The 26,685-nt window shown below is 41.1% G+C and overlaps 1 protein-coding gene across 1 annotated transcript in view; it reads left to right on the top strand.

Moving 5' to 3' along the window:
* Positions 1–16,119: 16,119 nt before the first annotated feature.
* The window catches only part of FAM184A (family with sequence similarity 184 member A), a gene marked incomplete at both ends in the record, with an annotated part of 116,731 nt that continues 106,165 nt past the window's right edge, over positions 16,120–26,685 (top strand). Inside the window, one exon of the mRNA XM_079716230.1 lies at positions 16,120–16,287. Coding sequence (XP_079572356.1) covers positions 16,120–16,287 — 168 coding nt within the window. The remainder of the gene's footprint in view (positions 16,288–26,685) is intronic.

The raw sequence follows: 26,685 nt of genomic DNA, 5'->3' as shown, positions 1-26,685 counted from the left end.
GAATCTCAGCCAAGATTCAGACACGATGCTAATGATACTCTTAAACACTACCCTTTTCTTTCTTCCTATTCTTCCCATTCTCTGGAAGGATGGACTATGGGCCAGAAGTTCACCAAACAATAGAAAAACCTGTATTATTTCTCATCTAGATATTCTAATATCTTCTCTGGGAGAGGCCCTCCCAGAGACTGTCATGAAAAGTGAAACAAAACTATATCTCCTGGACACTGGATTTTTGAGCCTGGAGCAAGAGATTGGACAACTGATAATCTGCTTAATGCTCTTCCCCCAATATCTTAACACAGGTTAACACACACAGACACCTGACAGGAAGCCACACAATCACACAACTCCTAGGAGCAAGGATCTTTCCTGACTTCAGCACTAACTTTATAAAATGTACATAGATTGTTTCTTCTCTCACTCAGTGCCTTTGAGTAGACAAAGGTTATTCTGGTAAGAATGGATGGGGCTTATAAAACTGGAATATTAATTCAAGGAGACTAGGAGACCACTTACTGGTGTATGGAACTGGCTTTGGTGATGAAGCAAATGCTCTTAGTAACCTGCGCTATGTCCACTCAGCCCACCTTTGATTTTCGCTGCAGGAGTAGTGGATTTTCCGATGCGTGCTGAAAGAGTCCCATCCCAAGTGCCGTCTTCATCTCTCTGGCTTTCTTTCCCAAGTCTTTCTCTGAAGCAGTGGGAGCTTATACAGCTGTGTGCAGGAAAAGCTCAAAATGTAAGGAAGAAATGCCCCCCAGGTATGCTTCAACCAACGGGGCATGGAAGCCAGGGGATAAATGCTTCAGCCTACCATTCATTGGAGGAATAATTCTGAAGTGTATTCCACAAGGTTCTTCAGAGGATCCTCAGAAACTTGAGCTCTGTTCTCCTCAGTGGTAGTTAACTCAATAACATAGCTTTCACTGACTACCCAGTCTTTCTTTCTTTTCCTTTCTTTCTTTCTTTCTTTCTTTCTTTCTTTCTTTCTTTCTTTCTTTCTTTCTTTCTTTCTTTCTTTCTTTCTTTCTCTCTCCCTTCCTTCCTTCCTTCCCTCCCTCCCTCCTTCCTTCCTTTCTTTCTTTCCTTCTTTCTTTCCCTTTCCCTTCCTTTCTTTCTTTCTTTCTTTCTTTTTACTGAGGTATAATTGACATACAACATTATATTACTTTCAGGTGTGCAACATGGTTCACTATTTGTATATATTGCAGCATGATCACCACAATAAGCCTAGTTAATGTCTGTCACCATACATAGTTACAAATTTTTTTCTTGTGATGAGAACTGTTGAGAATTACTCTTAGAAAAGTTCTTTTTTTTTACAGTGTAATAAACATAATTTATTTCATCAAAAATTACTATATCATAATAAACATCATTTATTTCACCATATGTTCTTGGGTATACCATGGGTTGTCCTGTTAGTTGCATTAGGCTCTTCATACCACAAGGAAACAGTAACACCCTTCTGGATGATACCCAGGTCTTTCACTTTTCAGTTTAATTTACTGACCTTTTAAAATAATAACTTTTTACTCCTGTTCCACCTCATAGCAGTTAATAGTTGATGAATGTTTAAGTGTACATAAAGTCAGGTGACATGACTCATGAAATTTATCCTTATGAAGAGTTATTGAAATCTCTCCAGGCTTTCTTTAAGCCCAGTAGTAGTTAATTCATAAATGTGAGATTTGGTGAGATATACCAGGTATATATACAATACTGATGATTATGAAATGGGATAGCTCAAGAAGATTCATATGAGGCCAAGAAAATTTGTGACATATATGTTTATAGAATGGATTCTTGAGGGAGATTGACCTTTATGAGGTTTCTATAGTTCTCCAACTCAAATTCTTTTCTTATTGCTTTTCTAGCACCCTTGCCTATAACAAAATACTCACTAGGGTTGTTAAGAGTTAAAGCTGGGTATGAAATGATAGATTTGGCTTATTTTACTGACTTGATGCTTTTAGAGTACAGGAAAATTATAAAAGAGACTTTGAGATAAAGAATATGCTATGCTTTTTAAAAAATATATTAACTTATTCCAAGTATATTATAATAGAAGTCAGTAGGGGAAATAAGATTTGATATATAATTATTAGCTTTTACTGCTGAGAATTAATATAATATGTAAAATTGGGTCATTCTATGTGCCCTTTTAAAAAAATACTTAACACCTAAGTGCTACTTGTATGTTTAAGATCCTTAGAGGTTTTTGGTTTGGTAGCAAGACAAAAATTCTTCTTTCACTTACTGTGTGTCAGAGATCTTGGAGAAACATGGACTTGAGAAGCCAATTCATTTGTTAAAAACACTCAGTCTAGCTCAGAAGGGGCATGCAAGCTGATGGTTAGATTGACCAGGCACACTGGTTGGAAGTAATAAACAAAATTAATTGATAATTGTATATGATTAAAAATAAGTACTGCTCTTTTTCTTTTTTTAAACTTCTTTGGGTTATAATTGACCAAAAATAAATTGCACATATTTAAAGTATAGAATCTGATGTTTTGATATAGGTATGTACCTATGAAACCATCACCTCAGTCACGATAATGAACATATCTGCCGCTCCTAAAAGCTATCTCTTGCTCATTTATCATCCCCTCCCTCCTCCTGCTTCTCCCCTTCACACCCCCATCCCCTCCCCAGCTACCACTGATCTGTCTTCTGTCCCTACATATTACTTTGCATTTCCTAGAATTTTATGTAAATGGAGTAATGTAGTACACACTTCTTTTGGCTTCTTTCACTCAGCATAATTATTTTGTGATTCATTCATGTTGTATCATGGATCAATAGTTTCTTCCATTTTATTTCTCTCGGCAACTTTAAAACGTGTAATACAAATAGGATTATTAAACGTAGTCGCCAAGCTGTACATTACATCTCCGTGACTTATTTATTTTATAACTGGAAGTTTGTACCTTTTCACCCCCTTCACCCATTTTGCCCACCCCTACCCCTCACCTCTGGCAATCACCAATCTGTTCTCTGTATCTATTGGCTTGGTTATTTTATTTTATTTTTTTAGAATCTAAGTGAGATCATATGGTATTTGTCTTCCTATGCCTGACTTATTTTACTTAGCATAATGCCCTCAAGATCCATCCATGTTGTTACAAATAGCAAGATTTCATTCTTTTTTTATGGCTGAATAGTATTATGTAACATTTTCTTTATCTGTTCATCATTTGATGGACACTTAGGTTGTTTCCATGTCTTGGCTAGTGTAAATAATGCTGCAGTGAATATAGGGTGTCTTTTCGAGTTAGTATTTTTGTTTTCTTTGGATAAATACCCAGAAGTGGAATTGCTGGATCATACGGTAGTTCTATTTTTAAATTTTTGAGGAAATGCCATACTATTTTCCACAGTGACTGCACCAGTTTACATTCCCACCAACAATGCGCAAGGGTTCCCTTTTCTCCACATCCTGGACAACATTTGTTATCTCTTGTTTTTCTGAAAATAGCCATCCTAAGATGTGTAAGGTGATATCTCACTGTGGGTTTTTTTTTTTTTTTTTTTTTTTTTTTTTTTTTTTTTAAGTACGCGGGCATCTCACTGCTGTAGCCTCACCCATTGCAGAGCACAGGCTCTGGACGCACAGGCTCACCGGCCATGGCTCACGGGCCCAGCCGCTCCACGGCATGTGGGATCTTCCCGGACTGGGGCACGAACCCGTGTCCCCTGCATCGGCAGGTGGACTCTCAACCACTGCGCCACCAGGGAAGCCCCTCACTGTGGTTTTGATTTGCATTTCCCTGATGATTAGTGGGGTTGAGCAACTTTTCATGTTGCTGTTGGCCACCTGCATGTCTTATTTGTAAAAACGTCTATTCAGATCCTCTGCCCATTTTTAAAATTGAATTGGTTTGTTTTTGCTTTTTTTTTTTAACTTTTGAGTTGTATGAGCTTTTTAAAAAAATATATTTTGGATATTAACCCCTTATCAGATATATGATTAGTAAATATTTTCTCCCATTCACTGACTTTTTCATCTTCCTTCTCTCAATAAGCTTACTCACTTCCCTCCTATTTCCTGGAGTCATCCAGAAAATTAATTACCTAAACTCAAGTCCTTACTTCAGGCTCTGCTTTTGAGGGACCCCCAAATTAAGACAGTAATACCAGATATAACCCTAGAAAGCAGACCTCAGGATAGTATTCTGAAAATGGTTTATTCACCAGTTAGATGGAAACAAAAATTCCATTGCTGGTGGTAATTGTAATGTCCATACCGCTGGCATAAATACCAAACTCTCAACTGTGGTGGATAGGATGTAGAAGAAGAGGGAGCTTTGCTTATTCAGTATCTCTAATACTGGCATGAAAAGGGGCAATGGTAATTACACATGGAGTGGAATTGGATGGCTTTTGTAAACTGCCTTGGAAACCTTGAAGAATGATTTAAAGGAAAAGAGAGATAAGTTCAGTCCAGCCAACTATCAACTCATGGCATTCTGTGAAAATCAGAGTCCTCCGTGACAGACAGTAAGGAGATCCTGTGGCAAAGGGGCAGGCTGCTGAAAGCCAGGTTCCGAATTTAATATTAAGAGTGACACAATGGCAAAGGAGACTGAACATGAGGGTCTCCCTGCTCAAGTGACAGCTTTGACAGAGAAAGACTGGGACCCCAACACCTGGAATGTAGGCATCAGTGAGGAAATGTATGCAGACCTTAAACCCTGGATGCTCTTGAGTCATGGAGGCTGTAGAAGCCAGTCTCCTCCCCCTCGCTAGAGGACAGAAGTCTCCCCTTGCCTCAAGAGGATAAACACCTCCCTGAGAGGAAGGACTTACAAGATGATGCCATCCTCCTTGGGATCCCCTCCACTGACTCCTCCGGTTGCTTTCAGATTGATAATGTGAGTCAGGACCTAGAATATGGTAAGAGGGAGGTACAGTCTCTGCTATGGGAAGAAATAACTTAATGAAAGAATTACAGTATCTGGTTAGTACGTACTGACAGGAATGAGGGAAAGATCTATGGGAATAGATTAAAAAGTGTTAAATTGAATAGTGAGTGGGATATAAGGGTCAACAGGGGAGAGTTTATTGGGAAATATAATATGACACAGGATTTAACGTCCTTTCAATTGTCCCTGGAGCTTGTCCCAACACACTGCTAAGATGGTGCTTTGAAGCTTGGACAAGACAATGACGTAGAGATGCCAGAACTGCCATCAGAGTATAAAGGAACAGGTCAGAAGGTTCAAGGAGGTAGCATATTAGAATGAGCTTTTTATGTGAGACCCACTCTTTGACTATGTTTCCCAGAATACTCCCTTCGCTAGGGCAATAAGAAATGCAACTAGCATTTTTTAAAATCTCAGTGTCATTGTTGTCTATGAACCAGGGTTCATGGAATAAAAGGCTGCCACAGAATTGGGTTCCCTAGAGTCAATGGGATTGAAAAAATTCCATGATATTAAAGGCCAAGTAGCTGTACTTAAACATCAAAGGCATAATTACTGTAATAGGCAATAAGATTAGAAGGGTAACCAGGGTGCCTGGACCCAGGGATTTGGAGTAATTGCTAATAGACCTTTATGTTCTTAGGGATAAGATAGATAGTCAGCCTGCAAAAGTATTACTTGACTTTCATATTCAGAAAAAATTAAAAGCAGCTGAGCAGCAGGCTAAGATCAGCAACCATAATAGAAAATCATAATCCTTTGTTGAGTTTCCATATCTGAGATAGTTCTCAGACCCAGACCCACTGTCTGAGGGGGAAGTCTGATCCCTCTTGAGGAAGGACCCTGAAACTCCATTATAAATATATACATTAACTCTTTAGTTCTTCCCCTAAAAAAGCCTATGACCTTTTACCCAAACCTTTCAAGGGCTGTTAGATACAGAATTTAAGGTGACACTGATAACAGGGAACCTAAATGCCTACATGGCCCCATCAGTAAAGTGGGAGCTTAAGGAGGTCGGGATAAATGGAGTCCTGGTACAAGACATCTCCAGTAGGCTTGCAGGCCATCTCATGGTTACTCTCCCAATATCTGAGTGCATAACTAGGATGGATATACTTAGTTATTGAACTTTGTATTCCTAACATTTAGAAAGAGGTACAGCACAAATTTGGTCCTTAATTTTGGAGGCAGCAGATACCACATGGGGTATACTGTTCCAAACCATTTATTGAGTGACTCAGAAATTTTCCAATTACAAGTAGGGTCCAAAGCAAGAGAAGACTCTATGGCAGGTTCAGGCAGTGGTACAAGCTTCCTTGTATCTAGGACTACGTGACCCGACAGATTCAGTGGTGCTAGAGATATTTAACAAAAGAGTGGCAACTCAGAGATCTGAGATTCTGAGTCAAGACATGACTTCTGCTACAGGGAACCACTCAGTGTTTGAAAAACAGTTTCTGGTATATTCCAGGGTCCTAGTAGAGACTGAAAACATGACCATGTGACATCAAGTGACTGCAACTGGAAATGTCAAAACATCTAAGTTACAAGGTGAGCTTGCACAGCAGCAATTCATCATATGATAGAAATGGTACATACAGGATGGGGCCTGAGAAAGTCCAGGAGGCACAAGTAAATTTTATAAACAGGTAGTCAGATTCTCATGTCACTACCCTCTGTTGCATCAGTGAGTCTCTATCAGTCCACACCCATGGTTTCATGGGATGTTCCCTGTGACCAAGTGATAGAGGAAGAAAAAAATCTGAGCCTATTTTAAAGATGACTTGGCACAATATGTTGGTACAGGTGCAAGTGGTCTGCTATTGCACTATACCCCATTCACAGGTAGCCCTAAAAGACAGTGATGAGCAGAAACTCTCACAGTTCTCAGAGCATGGAATAGGCACTTGGTGTATGGAGGAAGAACTAGCCTGACATAAGGTTATATATGCTCTCTTGTGCAGTGGTGAATTATTAGGCTGATTTGTCGGAGGCCTAGAATGAGCAAGATTATAATATTTAGTATAAAGAGATTTGAGGAAAAGGCATATGTAAGTACCTAAAGGAATAGAAACAAATAGGCACAGCTATATGTCTCACACTAACGTCTATCATAAAGCATCTATCACTGAGTAGGCTCTTAAAAACCAGGCAGACAGGATTCTCCTCAGGTAAATGTCAGCCAGCCTCTATTCTTTTTTTTTTATTAATTTTTTATTGGAGTGTGGTTGCTTTACAATGTTGTGTTAGCCTCCACTGCACAACAAAATGAATCAGCCGCACACATACAGATATCCCCTCCCTTTTGGACTTTCCTCCCATTTAGGTTAAGCCAGCTTCTATTCTTGACACCTCAGTGCTAGTGCAATGAACCCATGAATATAGTAGCCTTGCTGGCAGGTACAGAGACTATGCATGGCCCTAATAGTATTGGCTGCTTCTCACCAAACTGACATAGCTACTGCTTCTGCAGAAGTTCTGACTTGACAGCGACAAAGACCAGTACTAAGTATTGGGAAGGGTATCAATCCTCAAGGACACAGCCAAGTACTTAGTGGTGAGTTTATTACTTCAGATCTCCCCACCCCCACCCCACAGAGGAGGAAGCAGTTCATCCCTACAGGAAGCATCTCCTATTCTGGATATGTGCTTGGCTTCCTTGCTTATAGTATATCTTTCAGGATTATTATCTGAGAGCTAAGATTAGTTTGGGACAATATCCCGCATGATTGAGAGTTGCCCTACAGGATGTGGTATATGCATTTAGCCAATGACCGATATAGGGTGCTGGGTACTCAACAGCTAAAATACATGAGTCTGGAAACCAAGGAGGGGAAGTAGGAATGGCTCCTCTCACCATCATACCCAGTAACAGAAATACTTGCAGAATTTGTGCTTCCTATTCCCATGTCCCTAGGCTGTATGAGGTTTTTAGGTCTTGGTTACTGCTAAAGGTGGGAGAAAGAAAATCACTTCTAGTAGGGGACACAGTAACAGTCTCACAAAACCTATAGCTATGACTACCACCTGTTCACTTTGGCTCTTTATTCCAGAAGAGTAACACTTAAAGAAAGGCACTTTTTATACTGGCAGGGTAATTGATCCAATTATCATGAGCACCTAGGATTTTTGGTAAATAATGGAGAAAAGGAGGAGTCTTTCTAGATCTCAACAGATTCACTGGGATTCACCTTATCCTTCCATGCTTGGTGATAGCACCAAATGAAATATTTTAGCAACCTCAGCCTGACATGGGCAAAGCTTAAACTCCTCAAGGCTGAAGGCCTGGGTCTCCCACCAAGCAAATAACTTAGACCAGCAGAAGTGTTTGCTAAGGGTAAGGAATGTAAAATGGGTGGGGGAGAAGGGACCTGATGAATATGTTATGGCCTTTGGACCAGTTGCAGCAAGGGACATCTGTTTGCTACACTAATTCTCTTGCCTTAACTCCTTTTGAAAATTAGCAGCTGGCCATGACTTTAAAGAACTGGTGGTAAAATGGACTTTACATAGGGCAAAAAATGGATCTGAAAGGTGCAAGTCATAGACTACAGCAGATACTTTTGTCGTCCTGTGCCACTTCCTTTGATTTCAGCTGCAGAGGTGCTGGACAGTTCCTACACAGATCACGGTACCCCTCAAGTGCCTGCTGCTAACTCACAGCTCTCTCCAAAGCCCCAGGAGCTAAACCCATACTGAATGACCAGACACACGGGGAAGTTAATTCCCCTGAGAGCCACCCTCAACCAATGAGTGAAGGGATATAGTGGATAAATATGTCAGCCTTTTGTCCCAGCAGGGAAAATTTTGATATGCATTCTACACGGTTCCTCAGAGGGTCCTTAGTGAGATTGAGTCCCAATTGATCAAAGTGGTAGTCAGATCAATAATGTATCTTCTAATGGCTTTTCCTTCTTATCTTTGTCAATTTCTCTGGCTCCCACAATCACCTACCAGGTAAACTACCTGATTCAGTCTCTGCTTTCAGAGAAACTCACACAAAGCAGGTTGATAAACCAGTTAGCTGCCAGTTGATCATGATGTTTATAGAAAAATTTGGCTTTGTTAATAAAGCCAAATGGTGGATGAAGTCAACTAAAATTCAGAAGCAAACAGTTATTAAACATTTGTTATGGATTGTGCATTTTAGAAGGTATTCAATACTATTTTCAATTGACTGATGTGGCAGAGATTAGTTTTCTGAGCTCAAGGGGAAGGAACAAAAAAATAACAAAGAGGTTAAAAAGAGAAGGAAGCACACAGCAAGACATCAATGAATGACAATCAAACTCATTTATGGTGATGTCTACCAGCTTGTAGCCATCTGGATTTATCTGGACAGATTTGAAACCTGGTTTAGGATTATACTGTGTACCATGCTTTGGGTGTGTTAAAAGGTGAAAGTGAAGGTTGGGACATGATTGATTTGTGGTGTATCCAAATAAATGTAACAAAATTATGTTCTAAAAATACGAGATAATTCACCATGTAATATGTGAGAAATATAAGAAACCCTCAAGATCATTTGGGCAATGTCTTTGCTTTAAAGATGAAAAAAAAAGAGGTAGTTTAGTGGCACAATCAGGCCTGGACTATCAGGATTCTGATACTCTTTCCAATTATACTTGGAGCCTTGCATTAAGAGAATAGTGGTCGGGCACAGTGGTTGAGAGTCCGCCTGCCGATGCGGGGGACACAGGTTCGTGCCCCGGTCCGGGAAGATCCCACGTGCCGTGGAGCGGCTGGGCCTGTGAGCCATGGCCGCTGAGCCTGCGCGTCCGGAGCCTGTGCTCCACAACGGGAGAGGCCACAGTAGTGAGAAGCCCGCGTACTGCACACACACACACACACACACAAAAGAGAGAGAATAGTGGTCAGGGGGCTTCCCTGGTGGCGCAGTGGTTGAGAGTCCGCCTGCCGATGCAGGGGACATGGGTTCGTGCCCCGGTCCGGGAAGATCCCACATGCCGCGGAGCGGCTAGGCCCGTGAGCCGTGGCCGCTGAGCCTGCGCGTCTGGAGCCTGTGCTCCTCAACGGGAGAGGCCACAACAGTGAGAGGCCCGCGTACCGCAAAAAAAAAAAAAGGCTTAAAAAAAAAAGAGAATAGTGGTCATTTGAAAAATGTTTAATGCAAAATATTTTCTGTATTTGTGTGAAGTCTTACACAGATCTACTGTGTTTATTGATTCCACTGAAGTTCAGTTGCTGGTAGACAGTCTCTATTGATTCTGAGTCCCTTATGCAACTAAGCCTTGTTGCATGACCTTAGATTAAGTCCCATTCAAGTGCTGAATGTTCCTAAGAGGCTTAACAATGTGATGCAGATGAGAACAAAAGGTTCCTTGGAGATCACCTGGCCACCCCCACTTGTCATGCATTTTTGTAGATATTTAATACCATTCTTTTTTTTTTTTTTTTTGTGGTACGAGGGTCTCTCACTGTTGTGGCCTCTCCCGTTGCGGAGCACAGGCTCCGGATGCGCAGGCGCAGCGGCCATGGCTCACGGGTCCAGCCGCTCCACGGCATGTGGGATCCTCCTGGACCGGGGCACGAACCCGCGTCCCCTGCATCGGCAGGCGGACTCTCAACCACTGCGCCACCAGGAAAGCCCTTGGGCATCTTTTCATGTGCTTAGTGACCATTTGTATATATTCTTTGGAGAAATGTCTATTCAGGTCCTCTGCTTATTTTGCAGTTGCGTTGTTTTGTTATTGTTGAGTTATAGGAGTTCTTCATAAGTTCTGGATATTAATCCCTTACCAGATATATAATTTGCAAATATTTTCTCTATGGGTTGCCTTTTCACCCTGTTGGTAAAGTCCTTTCATGCACAAAAGGTTTTAATTTTGATGAAGTCCAATTTACCTGTTCTTTCTTTTGTTGCCTGGGCTTTTGGTCCACTAACTTTTGAGTATGCATCTTGATCCTCATTTTTAAAAAAATGTTGTTTACCATTTAAAAAATTTGAAGTATAGCTAATTTACAATGTTGTGTTAGTTTCAGGTATACAGCAAAGTGATTCAGTTATACATATATATAAAATACATATGAAATTCTTCTGAAAATTATTATATATATTTTTAGATTCTTTTCCATTATAGGTTATTACAAAATATCGAAGATAGCTCCTTGCACTATACAGTAGGTCCTTGTTGTTTACCTATTTTATATATAGTAGTGTGCATATGTTAATCCAAAACTCCTAATTTATCCCCTTCCCCCCACTATCCACTTTGGGAACCATAAATTTGTTTTCTATGTCTGTGAGTCTGTTTCTGTTTCGTAAATAAGTTCATTGGTATCATTGTTTTAGATTCCATATACAAGTGATATCATATGATATTTGTCTTTCTCTGTCTTACTTCACATAATATGATAATTTCTAGGTCCATCCATGTTGCTGCAAATGGAATTATTTCATTCTTTTTTATGGTTGAGTAATAGTCCATTGTATGAAATATTCCATTCCAGTCCTCATTTTAATTCTTAACTTTAGGTACTGCTGCCTGGGGTTAATCTAGGTTTTCTGGAGCCTGAAGTATACACAATTTGGGAAGTTTAATGGAAAAATACAAAAAATGTTATCTTTATAAATTTTTACTGAATTTTATAATCATGTTATCACTCGTGAAGACACCTCCTGGAAGGAATCACATGAGCCTCATTAGCTTCATCATTAATTGGTCTTTACAGTGACCACTACCACTTTCTTCTTCCCTCCTCCCACCATTTCTAACAATTCAGAAAGTGTGTAGGGGATTTGCAAGCCTGTGCGACATCATTGCAAATATAAATCATAATTGAAAGATCAGTGTATGGAAATATTAGCATAAGAAATGTCTAGTTAAAGAATACCAGAACAGAGATTCTCTGATAAACAGCTTTAAACTATTGTTTGGTAAACCAGAGAGAACTGGGGTTTAAGATATCTAGGTCATAATTCTAGCTCTAACTGGTTTTTAAAATCTGTGCAACTCAGCCTTTCTAATCTTTAATATGTGTAAAATAAGAGACTTGAAGTTCTGTTACAGCTCTAATCCTCACAATTATTTTTACTTCCAGCTCATCCCTCTACTTGCTTTCAGTGACTGTTCCCCTGCATCAGCCTCTACTCCTGCTGTGCCCAAATTCTGCATTAAAAGCCCACTTCTCAGGTATCATTCCCTTGGGCCTGATGCTTCCATCTATGGATTACAACTACTTCTCAAGGATAAGTTCTATCATGTCATAGATGACAACCCACCTAGACAGATGCTTCTTTTCACATACCGATGGCTTCTGGTCTTCTCATGTAAGCAGTACTTACCTTCTCTTGTTGTATTCAAATTTTTTTTTTTTTTAAAGAAGATGTTGGGGGTAGGAGTTTATTAGTTTATTTTATTTATTTTTGCTGTGTTGGGTCTTTGTTTCTGTGCGAGGGCTTTCTCTAGTTGTGGCAAGCGGGGGCCACTCTTCGTCGCGGTGCGCGGGCCTCTCACTATTGCGGCCTCTCTTGTTGTGGAGCACAGGCTCCAGACGTGCAGGCTCAGTAGTTGTGGCTCACGGGTCTAGTTGCTCCACGGCGTGTGGGATCCTCCCAGACCAGGGCTCGAACCTGTGTCCCCTGCACTAGCAGGCAGACTCTCAACCACTGCGCCACCAGGGAAGCCCTGTATTCAATTTGATTACTCTTTTTTGTCTTTTTTTTTTTAACATCTTTACTGGAGTATAATTGTTTTACCGTGGTGTGTTAGTTTCTGCTTTATAACAAAGTGAATCAGCTATATGTATACATATATCCCCATATCTCCTCCCTCTTGCGTCTCCCTCCCACCCTCCCAATCCCACTCCTCTAGGTGGTCACAAAGCACCGAGCTGATCTCCCTGTGCTAAATTTGATTACTCTTATTACCTCTCCTATTCTATATTGCAATTGAAATCTCCATTTAGGTGTTCCACAGGCATCTCAAAGATAACACGTTCTACCTTGAATTTATCACCTTCCCCCACTTCTTCCTCCTTCTCCAGTCCCTGTCTCAGGGGGACCCCCTGACTACTCTCTCCTCCTCAGCCCCAGTGTCCTTTCTATTTTAACTTATGGTTGTTTCAGATCCATCCATTTCTTTTATTCTCACTGCCATATTTTAGGTCACTGGTCCATCCTCTCTTACCTGAGTAAGTGCAATAACCTCCCAACTAACTAGTCTCCATGTCTACAAAGTTGCCCATGTAACCCATTTTCCACAGTCACAAGAGTTAACGTTACTAAACTGTGAATGTGATTATTTCAGTCACCTGCTTAAAGCCCTTCAGTGGGTCTTTATTGCCTTTAGAATAAAGTCCCAACCTCTTTATCAAGGCAAATAAGCTCTCCCTCCCGAATAATCTTGCTACATACTCTGCCTCATATTTTGACATCCCATCAAACCCTTTGCTTCAGCCATATCATACCACTTGCTGTTCCCTAAATGGGTTATGCTCTCTCTCACCCCCAGGGCTTTGCCCTTGCTGTCCTCAGAGCCAGCGGTCCACATCTACTATCTCTCTTAATCCGAAGAACTCATCCTTCAGGAGTCCATTCAGACATGACCTTTTCACATGTGTGAAGCCTTCTCAACACTCCAAGGCTGGGTTAAGGGCCCCTCTTGTGAGTTCCTTTGATTAACACTTACCACACTGTATTGCACCTTATTACTTGTCTGTCTTTCCCACTAGACTGCTAACAGAGACTGATTCTTAGTCATCACTGCAGCCTCTGCACCTGGCACACAATAGGCTTTTGAGAAATATTTCTGCATAAACCATCTCACGGGAGATACAGGTGCTAAAAAAGATTTCTTGCCTAACTAGCTTTTCCTCTTTTCTCTCTTATTGCACAACTTCTTTACTGAATTTTTTAAAAGTGTGATTCTGAGTGATGGGATTATGAGTGTATTATATTAGACTTTATATTTCTATGTATCATTCATAGTTAAATAGAATTCTGTATCAGATGACCTGTTTTATCCCACTGTGGTCAGGTAAAACTATTTAATTCATGGAATGACACTGGGTGTCTATTGAGCAGAGTATTTAGGAAAAGGCTCCTCCTGGGCTATGCTGTATAGCAATGGCAGGAACTCTTGTGATGGGGCTCAGAGTGAACTACTAGTGGACCAGAGTTACAACCTTTAACTCCCAAGTTAGACCGGGAAGGGGCTGATAACTCTTCAGAGGATGCACCTGAGGGATGAACAAGATTGGTGGCTCAGTTGAGGCTACATGTTGGTCTTATTTCCAGTCCTATATTCTTTCCACTATATCATAGACAAAAACAAAAAACACCTTCTTTGCCCTAGCAAAAGTTAGCTATAAAAATTTAGGGAAACTTAGGAGCATTTGGAGCACACACTTCTGCATAGAATATAAAGGACATGAGGGTTCTAAAATGATTTTGAATCTTCCATGCCTAGAATTTGATGAAATAACCCACCTTCTAATTCTCTTTAATTTCACTTAATCAATAGAGCTTAAGAAGGGGGCAAAATTTGCATAATATTTGTTTCTGGCCATCTGCTCCATTCAGGACCTTGGAACTAGACAACTTATTTTCTGAAAGTTCTGTTAGAGGGAAGGCTGAGTACTTAGCATCTGGGAAAAGAGGTGGCCAATTTCAAAATTCCTTTCTGGAATTCCAACAGTTCCAGAAGTATTTCAAGATCCTATTCGGCCTTCATCTTGTAGGTTTAGATTTTGTCACAAATACTTTAATATGGCCCCCAATCGGATTTGTTAATAATATCAGATTTATATGGTGGTTAGTTGCATGCTGAAGAGAAATTACATATTATAATACGTAATTATATTAGGAGAGGATTCAGTCCTGCAAAACTGCATGAGAGCATATTTTTTTTAAATAGGCACGATTCTATATTTTTAAAGTTTGTGTTAAGAATGCTCTAAAATGACTGATTTACTTCAACACAGGACACTACGTTAAAAAAAATTATTTGACTTGCAGGAGTAGAGATGTTAGGAGAAATTTAGTAGGAAATAACACATTTAGTAAGGTGCAAATGCACAAGTAATGACACATTTTAGCCCAGCTCCAAATCCTTAAGGACATCTTGTTCAGCTTCTGTTTTCCCCTTTACTTGCAGCCAAGTAGATTTCATATATAATTGTCTGGGGCTCCATTAGACTGGGAAGAGTAGTGGTGCAATGCTATACCAATTGACTCATGAAGTGTGTCCTCTCCACATAGACACTTGGTGTTGAATGAGGGACAGTGCCTGGCACGTAGTCGGTCAGCCTAAGACACTGTAACAATCATGTTTGTGTGAGTTTGGAAGGAAGGGTCTGGGTAGTGGGTATCGGATTCCCCGCGACTTCATTACGCACGTCTCCGGTGCTGAGGCCATCGTTGGGAGTGAGCGGGATGTGAGTTTGCCGCTTTTCTTGGGGAAGAGCCACTTGGGCCCAGCGCACGCGATGATGCACGTGGAAAGGCTCGGTAAATCGGCACGCGCTCTACACACCGAAGGTGACCACGGCCCAGTCTTTTCTGGCACGCGCGGCACACGGGGCTTACCACGAGCCGGCCGGAGCTATGGGCTCCCCGCCGCAGGGGTAGACACTGGCTGCGAGCCCCGCAAGAGAAGCCCGCGCCGGTCGCCGGGTTGCGGGGCAGGCGGCGGCCCGGGGCGGAGCTTGGCTGCGGGGAAATGACGTCGCCACCCCGCGCGCTCCGCGCGCCCTCTTAACGGCGGCTCCGCGGCTCCCGCGTCCTCCTCCAGGTCCCCGCCTCCCCCCGCAGAAGCCCGCCCAGTCTCCTCCCTCCGCAACCCCCTAGGCGGCTGTCCCGCTGGGTGTCGGGTGGGAGCAGGACCTGCGGGGCCACAGCGCCCAAGTCTCCGCCCGCCAGGCGCGAGCTGAAGAGAGGGCGAGAGCGGATCGGGCCCCGGGCCGCCGCCGCCGCCGCCGCCTCACCCCGGGCATCTGCCCCGCGCCGGTGTCGCCCGCGGCTTCGGGACGGCGGGGCCGCCCCGTCCCTGGACGGCGGTGACTCGGGGTTCGCGGGCGGGGGGGCGCGGTCGGCCGCGGCTGCCGGGCGCCGGGTGTCGGGTCCGGAAGCGGCCGCTCCGGCTCCTGCCTCCCCGTCGCCGTTGCTCGGCGGGCCGCCCCCCGAGCGCGGGCACCGGTGCCCCGGCCGGGGTCTGCCGGGAAGATGGCGACCCCAGGCATGAGCTGGCAGCAGCACTATTACGGCGGCTCGGCGGCCGGGGCGGCCAAATTCGCGGCCTCGCCGGCCGCCGCGCAGCAGGCGGGGCAATGCATGGACTACAGCCAGGACTTGCACCTGAAAATGAGCAAGAAAATCGCCCAGCTCACCAAGGTAAGGGAGCGGCTGCGGGTTGGGCACTGCGGAGACGCCGCGCGGGGCCCACCTGCCCGGTTGGGAGGCTGCGCGCCCTGCGCCCGGGGCGAGTTGAAAGGGGGCTGTTTTGGGGAAGCAACAGCCAGAGACTTACCTCCTGTAACCGTTCAAACTTCGGTGCAACGCCGGTGACGTTAATTTAAACTAAATTAAACCCGACAGCAAAGCTCGGTTTATGGGACTTGCCCCCCGCTACCCTTTTGGGGTAAGCCAGCACAGAACAAATTAGGATCTACTTCTTTTACGGCACAATAATAAATCACTTTAGTTTTGCTCTCGTGCATTTGCCAAGGCTCCACGAGGCTTTACTGTAACTGTATAAAGTACAGTACCGTATTTACCCAACATGATCCGGAGTCTTCGAATTCCATCAGTATCTTTCATTGGTTACGTAGTTAAGGGGAGAATAAATCCTGCTGAGCGATGTAGGAGGATAAAACATACCTAGCGTGCCATTTTCAGGATTTAATGAGTCATTCCTTATACTGACAATGTCAAACAAGGCTTTTTAGATGAATCATGTGTCTGCATTTAGTTAAATGCTTCAATCTATCAGAAGATAATTTTCAAAGGGCAAATACTCCCGCAGATTTGGCCAATTGTAGTTTAGAATCGTCTTTGGATGGTGAGCTTTTTTTCTGCTTTAAGGAAATGTTGATAATGAGAAACAGTTGGTATCTGTGAAGCAGGAGCAACTTAGATCAATTACATTGCTCTCTTGAGAGCTCAGGAGCAATCTTTCAATACCCATTACGTGAGAAGAAGTGATTCGTGGTTTCTGGAAGCTAGTAGAAGTGATAGACCTTAGTTTAGTGTTTAAGTGGAGTCGGCTAACCACTTGTTAGGAATGTTGGTATGTGAAGAGAGGCGGGCATTGTGGGGTTTGCTACTAGATAACCTCTGAAGTCTGACACTTTCAACTCCAAGCAATTTTGCTTGTTGGTGTTTGGTTTTTGTTTTATGTCAGCACCATCTCAGAGGTTGCTACGTGTCCAGATTTTACTGTTTTCTCTTTTGACTGAGGGTCCCCAAATTCAGAGAAGGGAAGGCCCAAGAAGGAACAGTAGTATACCATCAGAGCATTTACACATTTGGGAGCTAAAAGCCAGGCTTTCTGAAATCATGTTTGGTCTTTAGAATACTGATGTCCAGAATGAAGCACATGTATATTTATTTATTCTGATTTTCTCTTATAGTGTGTCCAAAACATCCATTATTATTGTTTTAGGTTGGAACCCTCTAGGGCCCAGCTGTAAGTCATAGAAACACTCAGTAAGCTGGTAGTGGAACTGTGTACAGTTTAACAAATGAAGTTTCTTTTCTCTCCAGCAAACTACTTTTCTTTTTACTTTTTCAATTTCCTGTTCTTTTGTCAGAAAAAAAAAAATCACAACTGTGAAATGTTGGAGTACTACTAGAAGTTGCAGTCACTTTCTTTACACTACCCACCTCAAACCTAACAAAGCAGGAGGCTGCCCTCTTGCCAGTGCTCTCATCACGGCTTGAGTGCTATATCTAATCTGTCCTGAGTATTACTGGACTCTGATTTAGTGTTTATAGTTACAATCTCTAAACACTCACGCCACCCTCTCTGCTAAGTGCCTCAGACATTTTAATCTCACACTAGAGTTTCTCAGCCTTGACACTACTGACATTTTAGACTGAATAATTCCTTGTTGGGAGTGGGCAGGGCTGCCCTGTGCACTGTAGGATGTTTAGCACCATCCCTGGTGCTACCTAGCAGCTTCTACTTGTAGTCCCCACATGCACACACAGTAGTGACAATACACATGTCTCCAGTACAATTTATGTTGCCAAATGTTCCCAGGGGAGGGACGAGCAGGTGGAGAACTGCTGATTAACACTGAAATATCCCACCCCGTCTCTTAACCTCTGTTACTAAGACAATGCAGGAGAATGGAACAGTCTGATAATAGGGCTGTGTTTCAGCCAACACCCTTCAGTTTCTGAAACATACAATAAGACCTGCTTGCTTTAGGTACCAACTTGGAAACTGTCAATTTTATAGTCACATATACTTATGGTAAATACCATAAGAATGATGTCATGAGTAATATATTGACTGATAGAAATTTTACTGATATCTGCTTTATAGAGTTTTTACTCATGAAGAGTTTATTAATAAATTCACACCAGTAGAGGTTTGTTAATAGAACTATGTTTGGAACTTGGCAATAGCTTGTATTTCAAAATTAGACATTATAAAGGTAACCATTAAAATAAGATTTTATTTCTTTTGGAAATGAGTCAACAGAACTCACCTCTTCAATGTTATTGTTAGCATGGCTTGGGAATCTGACACACTGTCTTGAGTTAAAACTCCTGCTCTACCATTTACTAGTAGTATGACTTTGGGCAAGTCATTAACCTCTGAGCCTCAATTTCCTAACTTTTTTTTTTAAATTTATTTCATTTATTTTTGGCTGCGTTGGGTCTTCATTGCTGTGCACAGGATTCCTCCAATTGTGGCGAGCAGGGGCTACTACCTTCGTTGTGGTGCACAGGCTTCTCATTGCGGTGGCTTCTCTTGTTGCGGAGCACAGGCTCTAGGCCTGCGGGTTTCAGTAGTTGTGGCATGTGGGCTCTAGAGCACAGGCTCAGTAGTTGTGGCTCACGGGCTTAGTTGCGCCGCGGCATGTGGGATCTTCCTGGACCAGGGCTGGAACCCGTGTCCCCTGCATCTGCAGGCGGATTCTTAACCACTGTGCCACCAGAAGAGCCCTCCTAATCTTCTAAAGAAAGATGATGATACTATAACTCTCTAAGATAGTAGGCTCTTAATTCAGGCTGTCACTGAAAAGACATATTATATGCCAACAAAGTATTAGTAAAATACTGGATAATATACTTTTTAAATGCTTTCTTTTTAAAATAAACCATCCTGCATTAATAGCATTATGTGATACTGTATTTCTTTGTGGGTTTTCTGCTAAAATTGTTAAAAATGTATATAATGATAGTAATTTTTCTTGTATTTGAATATCAGAGTTTAAAATTTTCACAGTTGCTCTGTTTTTATAGTACAGTATTAAAAATACAATATGCACTTTTCCGAGATTTGGCAGACAATGAAAGGAGAAGGATGAAAGTAATCTACATTATAAGTTTACACATAGTGACATATTTTAAACTAACTAAAAAGCAGTCTCAGCTGCAGGCATATTTGTTCAGATTCTGTTTTCTAAGAACCTAACCTAGCAGCCATCACATGGAAAGGACATGTTCTTTAAGCATCTTTTATGTAAGGGGTGCTTTGCTAAGTGTTAGAGATACAGCAGGGATCAAGACAGTCTTTTTTTTTTTTTTTTTGCCGTATGCGAGCTTCTCACTGTTGTGGCCTCTCCCGTTGCGGAGCACAGGCTCCGGATGCGCAGCCTCAGCGGCCATGGCTCACGGGCCCAGCCGCTCCGCGGCATGTGGGATGTTCCCGGGCTGGGGCACAAACCCATGTCCCCTGCATCGGCAGGCGGACTCTCAACCACTGCGCCACCAGGGAAGCCCCCAAGACAGTCTTTGCCTTTTTTTTGTGTGTGTGGTACGCGGGCCTCTCACTGTTGTGGCCTCTCCTGTTGCGGGGCACAGGCTTCGGACGCGCAGGCTCAACGGCCATGGCCACGGGCCCAGCCGCTCCGCGGCATGCGGGATGCGGGATCCTCCCGGACCGGGGCACGAACGCGTGTCCCCTGCATCGGCAAGCAGACTCTCAACCACTGCGCCACCAGGGAAGCCCCAGTCTTTGGCTTTTAAAGTGAGTCTGTTAGGGACTTCCCTGATGGCGCAGTGGATAAGACTCTGGGCTCTCAATACAGGGGGCCCAGGTTCGATCCCTGGTCAGGGAACTAGATACAACATGCATGCTACAACTAAGACCCGGCGCAACCAAATAAGTAAATAAAGTGAGTCTATCATATTTTGTTGCTCATGTCAAAATTTAAGAATTACTATTAGATTCCTGAGTTATGTTATGGCAGATTTCTGGAATTGTTAATGACTGAGCCATCTCAAGATAGAGAAGCTAGATGGGTAGTTATGTTTTATAAGATCATATCTGTGTACTTCTCTGCTCTCCACTGTGTTGACTTTTTAGTGCATTCAGTTGAGAAGCAGGACTTACGGGATGAAATTATAAAACAGCTTTATTTTTGTCATTCACTAGTCCTTTCAATTTACGCGGTGAGGCTGGCACATTCCCTGCCCATGGATAAACTTGACTTTTCTGGTTGCTTTTAGATACTGAAAATTGTCCTTCAGTAACTAAGTCACAAAAGTCTCAATTTGATTATTAAAATGTCTAGTACTAACAAATAAAAACCCCAAACCAAACCTCAGTTAAAGATGAAGCTTCTCCCCCATACCCAGTTCCTAGCTCTGCCCATTGCAAGGGGGAAGCCAATAATCGGGGACTGTTTTTTTTCTTCTGACTGGGCTTTTCTACTGCTCCTTCTTTGTCTTGCCTCTGCGAGTTTCTGACTTCTCCCAAGTCGGACAAGGAAGAAGGGAAGAGAGGAAAGGAGAGCCGCAACTAGCTAACTAACACTCGATTAGTGCCTGGTGATCTAGCTTCGGTGCTGCTGTAGACTTGGCAGATGTTTAAGGTTCTTTCTTTCACCTGTGGATCCTCCACCCCCCACCTCAATTGCCCACCTCACATTGCTTGACAGTGAGAATGCATCTGTATTCTGGCTGGCTTTTTATGTCTTCCTCAGCTTCTTGGATCTAGCAGGACCTCATGTTCCTTTTGCTGAGGTCTGTTCAAGCTGCAGGTGACCCTCTTGGTTGGACCCAAATGACGTCACCCCAGCTCTCGCTGTCTCTCTCATTGGACCCACATTGGTCCATATGGAGCGTTCATTCTTTGTCCAGACAAACTCTGGAAGTGGTCCCAATGAAGCTGTCTCTCTTCTGCTCTCACATGCCTCTTCATCTAGCTTCTTATCCTTTGGAATTTCCAGGGGTGAATCAGGTGCCAGTTCAGTGTGTTCTTCAGAGTGCTCGAGACAGATATCAAGCTTTTCAAGTGGTCCCATCAAAGCCTTCTCCTCTAGGCTTTAGGTGAGAGGCAAGCATCCATCTCCTCCCTCCCCGCTGGAAGGCAAGAGCACTTGTTCCTGTAGCTCTCCCCGAGGAACTCTTCTCCAGAACCCCCCTCTGTGTTCTCCTTGAAGCTTCTCTCACTAGTGTTGAGGGTAGGAGGTAACACATCTCAACACTTTAGACTGCCTCCTTTGGAAATTTTGAGAATGTTCTGGCACCTGCTTTGGAATGTCAGTTGTCTTTGGTTCTCAGTAGAAACTTCCCTTTTAACATCCTGTCATGTTAGCTGCCCATCCAACACTTTTTTAGTTGTTGCACTTTTGATATAGTTTAGTCCAGTTATCACTTACAGACGTAACTAGTATAAGGTTGGGTATAAGGTTGCAAAGAGCAGGAACAGTTGCTTTGTGTTCTCTGTGCTTAGCATCAAACCCTTCTTAAAAGTCTTCTTTTAATACCCAGCTTATGTGTCTCCTCCCAAGAACTGCCCTGACCAACCTGGGCCTTTTTGGGTTTGCCTTACTCTGAATTACTGTAACATTTATTGTCTGTACTTCTTATTTGATACTTAATAATACACATTTGCACACCATTTATTGTGTTTATAAATATACTTTGTTTCTCTAATTTGGCTGTAAGTTCCTCAGCTGTAGAGACTATATATTTCATGTAACCTTAATATGAATGTTTTGCACATAGTGTTTTAAAAGCTTAATAAATATTTATTGAAGATAATGATGTACCATGTAATTTTGTTATATAGTAGAGAAAGTCAGTAAATATTTTTGAGGAGTTGTATCTGCTACTCTTCTGGATTAATGCTAGATCATTTCAGCTGAGTTAAATTACTCTTAAATATTTAAATATTTGGCTTCCCCTTAAACTGCTTCAAAAAGCTATATATTATTATTTTTGATGCAAAAATAAAAACATAAAGCACTTTGTCTAAAATATAAATATTATCATTTCAAAAGGAAGGTAATTGATATACTAGATTCTTAGCAAATACGGAAAAATAGTCTTTTGATCAGTCATTTAATACTGACTCTGCTTTTACTATATTCAAAACCTGAATGTGTTTATATAATACCAAAACCAGTGAAATTTTCAAACAATTCTGTTTTCTCTATGTTAACTTCAACTGATTTCTCACTAGTTGGTTTGTTTGAATTACCTAAATACTGTTTCATAATAATATTTAGTTTTGGTTATGACTTGGATTGTTTCAGCTTGGCATATGCCAAACGTAGCATCTTTTTTTCCCTCCTTTGTTACATTGCAGCTTTGACATTCTATTATGCAGCAGCTTAGGTGTAATCTTTTAGTCATAGCTGAGTGGTTTGAATTAATTTCCTGTATTTTACTAATGGGCACAAAAGCATGATATGCTATTAATCAATTGTCTAAAAACTTATAAATAGACTGCCTTTAGAGTTAAAAGGTTTAGAGCTGGAAGAAACCATAGATTCTTACCGGCCTAACCCTCTCAGTTTATAGGTATGGAAGTTGAGGGTGTAAAGTCATTTGAAGACTATATAGCTTGTCACTGGCAGATCTTGGATTCGAACCCAGGTCTCTGGAATGGTCTAGGAGAGGGGCAGCCATACTAGAGGTCTCTTTTTGCTGTGTATGCCTTCCTTCTAACTAATATTACCCACTCAGCTCCTAAGAGGCCACGGAGTTTTTTCCCCACGTTGGAACTATGTTTTGCTTACCATTTGAATCACAGACCTGCTGAGAGTGAAACCCACCTGCCTCTTTCATACACTGCACAATTTCTGGATATGTGGGTTGTACAGTTTGTGTCTGTGGCTTTGGTAGATTTGTAACAGCTATTTTTTTTATATTCTCAGATAAATGTCATAATATTTTCATGTTTTCATTAACAGCTTCAGTCATTCCAGACTTTAAAAATTCTTTAATTAGGTTGACTTAGATACTGTCATACTTGGTGTCAAAGTTACTACTATGTGGTTATTTTAATTATTTTTCTTTTGACTGCTTGCTTTCTTAATTGGATTGTTGCTTAGGTCCCATTTCTGAGGGCAGTACGTTGGAAGTTTTCCAGTTTTTCTCCCCCTGACCCCTCTCTGTCCTATTTGTTTATGAAAATCTTGTGCTGTCTTCTAATTGTCAACCTCTTAAAAAGTAGTATGAAGGATAAGGGTTCAGCAAAATTTGATAGAAACAATTTGTTTATTTTAATTAATAAGTAAATTTCTATGCTTTCTTAAAATTATGAGTATTTCTGAAATTTTCATATCTTAAATTTGAGATAAGAATGGAGTAACCTGGGTCTGTAAAGCCAGTTAACTTCCAAATGACAATAGGAGGTAATGGGGGTGGGGTGAGGAGTGGTAAAGTACTGTTATTCTGCCCTTTCAATTTATGTTATGAGATTAAAAACCTCTTTTATCTGTGAGCAAATAAACTTGAATATTATGCCATGAAAATGGGATTGATGTGAGTAATAGAAATTCTTAATTCCATATTTGTTTTTTCATCGGAGAAAGTTTCTATCCTTCAGGCTACTTTTGAATGAAAACAACAGTGAGTCTATTGGAATTGGTGTCCCCCAGCCCTTTTGGGAGACAAACACCTGAGGAGAGATGGGAGAAAATTGCTAACTGAATTCAGGTTGTTTTTTTTTTCAATAAAAACTGTTTTATAAATATGTGGAGAAAATACTACTTTCAGGTGTGCTCTGAGCCATAAAGGTTTTTCTTTTTTTTTTTTTACTTTAACTCCATAACTTAACGGTTCTTTAAAATATTTTGGAAAATAGTCTCTGACTGTCAATCAATTAATATATAGAAATGAATTTTGGAAACACCAATCTTTGCAGGTTGAGGATCACCAGTTAGAGTCAGTTAAGTTTGGTATACTTAACATTTGAGACCAGAGCAAATATTTTAGAAAATAAACCTTTTATTTTTAGCTTTTTATTAAACTACAGCAGTGAGTACTGTCATTTGTAGGCCTCAAACTTATTTCATTAATGAGTCCATCTTTCTTTCCTACCAAAACTTTAACAAGAATGTATAAAAAGTAGTGAAGTTGAATATGTGAAAATTTTTTGTCCTATATCTTTTGTTACTGTCATTTTGAGATATAAAGGGAGGCTGAGACTACCAAAGGACCTATAGTGGATGGAAAAACAAGACTTAGTGATTAACCATAATACTTGGGATTTGGATAATAGACTCAGCTACGCGGTAACACCTTATTTATTATAAGGGAGATGGTATTTTAATGACTTTTTAAAATTACTAATCTGTATTTCTTTATATGTACATCTCTGTTTTGAGGTTTAAGGAGGTTTGAAAATAAAATGTTGGTTCATAAAGTACATTACTAATATTTAAATTATCAATAAAATTGCTAATTTTAGTAAAATATAAAGATAAATCCCTATTCAAAATTGTTGGAGAATGAATTAGTTAACTAGAAGTTAACCATAGGGATTAATGATTTTCTACCTTCCAAAATAATATACTTACATTCAAGTCATACCATTCATAAATTATGTAGAGTCCTTTATCACTTCCAGATCCTTGTTGATAATCAGTATATTTACAGATTAGGCCGGACCTATACCAGTCCTTTGCCAAATGCTGAAACTTTATTTGTGAATAAATTGTTACGTTCATTTTTTATTTGCCATGTCTCTCTTCCTTATAAAATGAAGTGTGGAGTTTGGATAGTTACATACTCTAGATATTGGACTTTCTGGTTGGAAAGATTTTGTTTATTCTGCTAAATGTGTGTCTGAGTGTTCACAGGTGTTTGCATTTTTCATCCTGTTTCTCCTTAAGCACAGTCTTAACAGAATCTCATTTGTTTCAGAAAACATTTCATAACCAAAACACTAAATAGTATTCTATTCATGTTTTTTCTTTTTAAAATTTTTATTGGAGTATAGTTGATTTACAGTGTTGTGTTAGTTTCAGGTGTGGTGTACAGCAAAGTGAATCTGTTCTACATATATATATATCTCCGCTCTTTTTTAGATTCTTTTCCTTTATAGGCCATTACAGAGTATCAAGTAGAGTTCCCGTGCTATTCAGTGAGCTCTTATTAGTTATCAGTTTTACATATAGTGCTATGTATACGTCAATCCCAGGCTCCCAATTTATCCCTCCTCCCCCCTTGCCTCCGTCTATTCTTAGATCGTTTGCCTAGTGAAGCACTATGTAAACAAAGTACAAGTAATTTTGAGAGGAAGTTGTGTATTTGTGTGTGTTTAATGGTCTACTCAGAGCAACAAGAGAAGGTATACTTAAATATGACTAAAATAGAGCATGTAGATCTAAAAGGTTGGTAAACTTTTGTTGACTGTCTAGTCCTTGAAAGATACTGTGCTGGGCACTATTAATTAATACTATCAATTTATAGTACCATTTTTAGCCTATATATTTTTCTCATTTTTTTCATAGACTTTTTTTTTTAACAGCAGGTTCTCATTAGTCATCAACTTTATACACATCAGCGTATACATGTCAATCCCAATCGCCCAATTCAGCACACCACCATCCCCACCCCCACCACCACTTTCCCCCCTTGCTGTCCATACGTATTTTCTCTACTTCTCTGTGTCTCAGTTTCTGCTCTGCAAACCGGTTCATATGTACCATTTTTTCTAGGTTCCACATATATGAGTTAATATACGATATTTGGTTTTCTCTTTCTGATTTATGTCACTCTGTATGACAATCTCTAGATCCATCCACGTCTCTACAAATGACCCAATTTCGTTCCTTTTTATGGCAGAGTAATATTCCATTGTATATATGTACCACATCTTTATCCATTCGTCTGTCGATGGGCATTTAGGTTGCTTCCATGACCTGACTATTGTAAATAGTGCTGCAATGAACATTGGGGTGCATGTGTCTTTTTGAATTATGGTTTTCTCTGGGTATATGCCCAGTAGTGGGATTGCTGGATCATATGGTAATTCTATTTTTAGTTTTTTAAGGAACCTCCATATTGTTCTGCATAGTGGCTGTATCAATTTACGTTCCCACCAACAGTGCAAGAGGGTTCCCTTTTCTCCACACCCTCTCCAGCATTTGTTGTTTGTAGATTTTCTGATGATGCCCATTCTAACTGGTGTGGGGTGATAACCTCATTATAGCTTTGATTTGCATTTGTCTAACAATTAGTGATGTTGAGCAGCTTTTCATGTGCTTCTTGGCCATCTGTATGTCTTCTTTGGAGAAATGTCTGTTTAGGTCTTCTGCCCATTTTTGGATTGGGTTGTTTGTTTTTTTAATATTGAGCTGCATGAGTTGTTTATAT

Source organism: Hyperoodon ampullatus (genome assembly GCF_949752795.1).
Source record: "Hyperoodon ampullatus genome assembly, chromosome: 12".
NCBI classification, from domain to species: domain Eukaryota; kingdom Metazoa; phylum Chordata; class Mammalia; order Artiodactyla; family Ziphiidae; genus Hyperoodon; species Hyperoodon ampullatus.
Note: the sequence above shows the minus strand (reverse complement) of the source record. Positions and strands in the feature narration are given on the sequence as shown.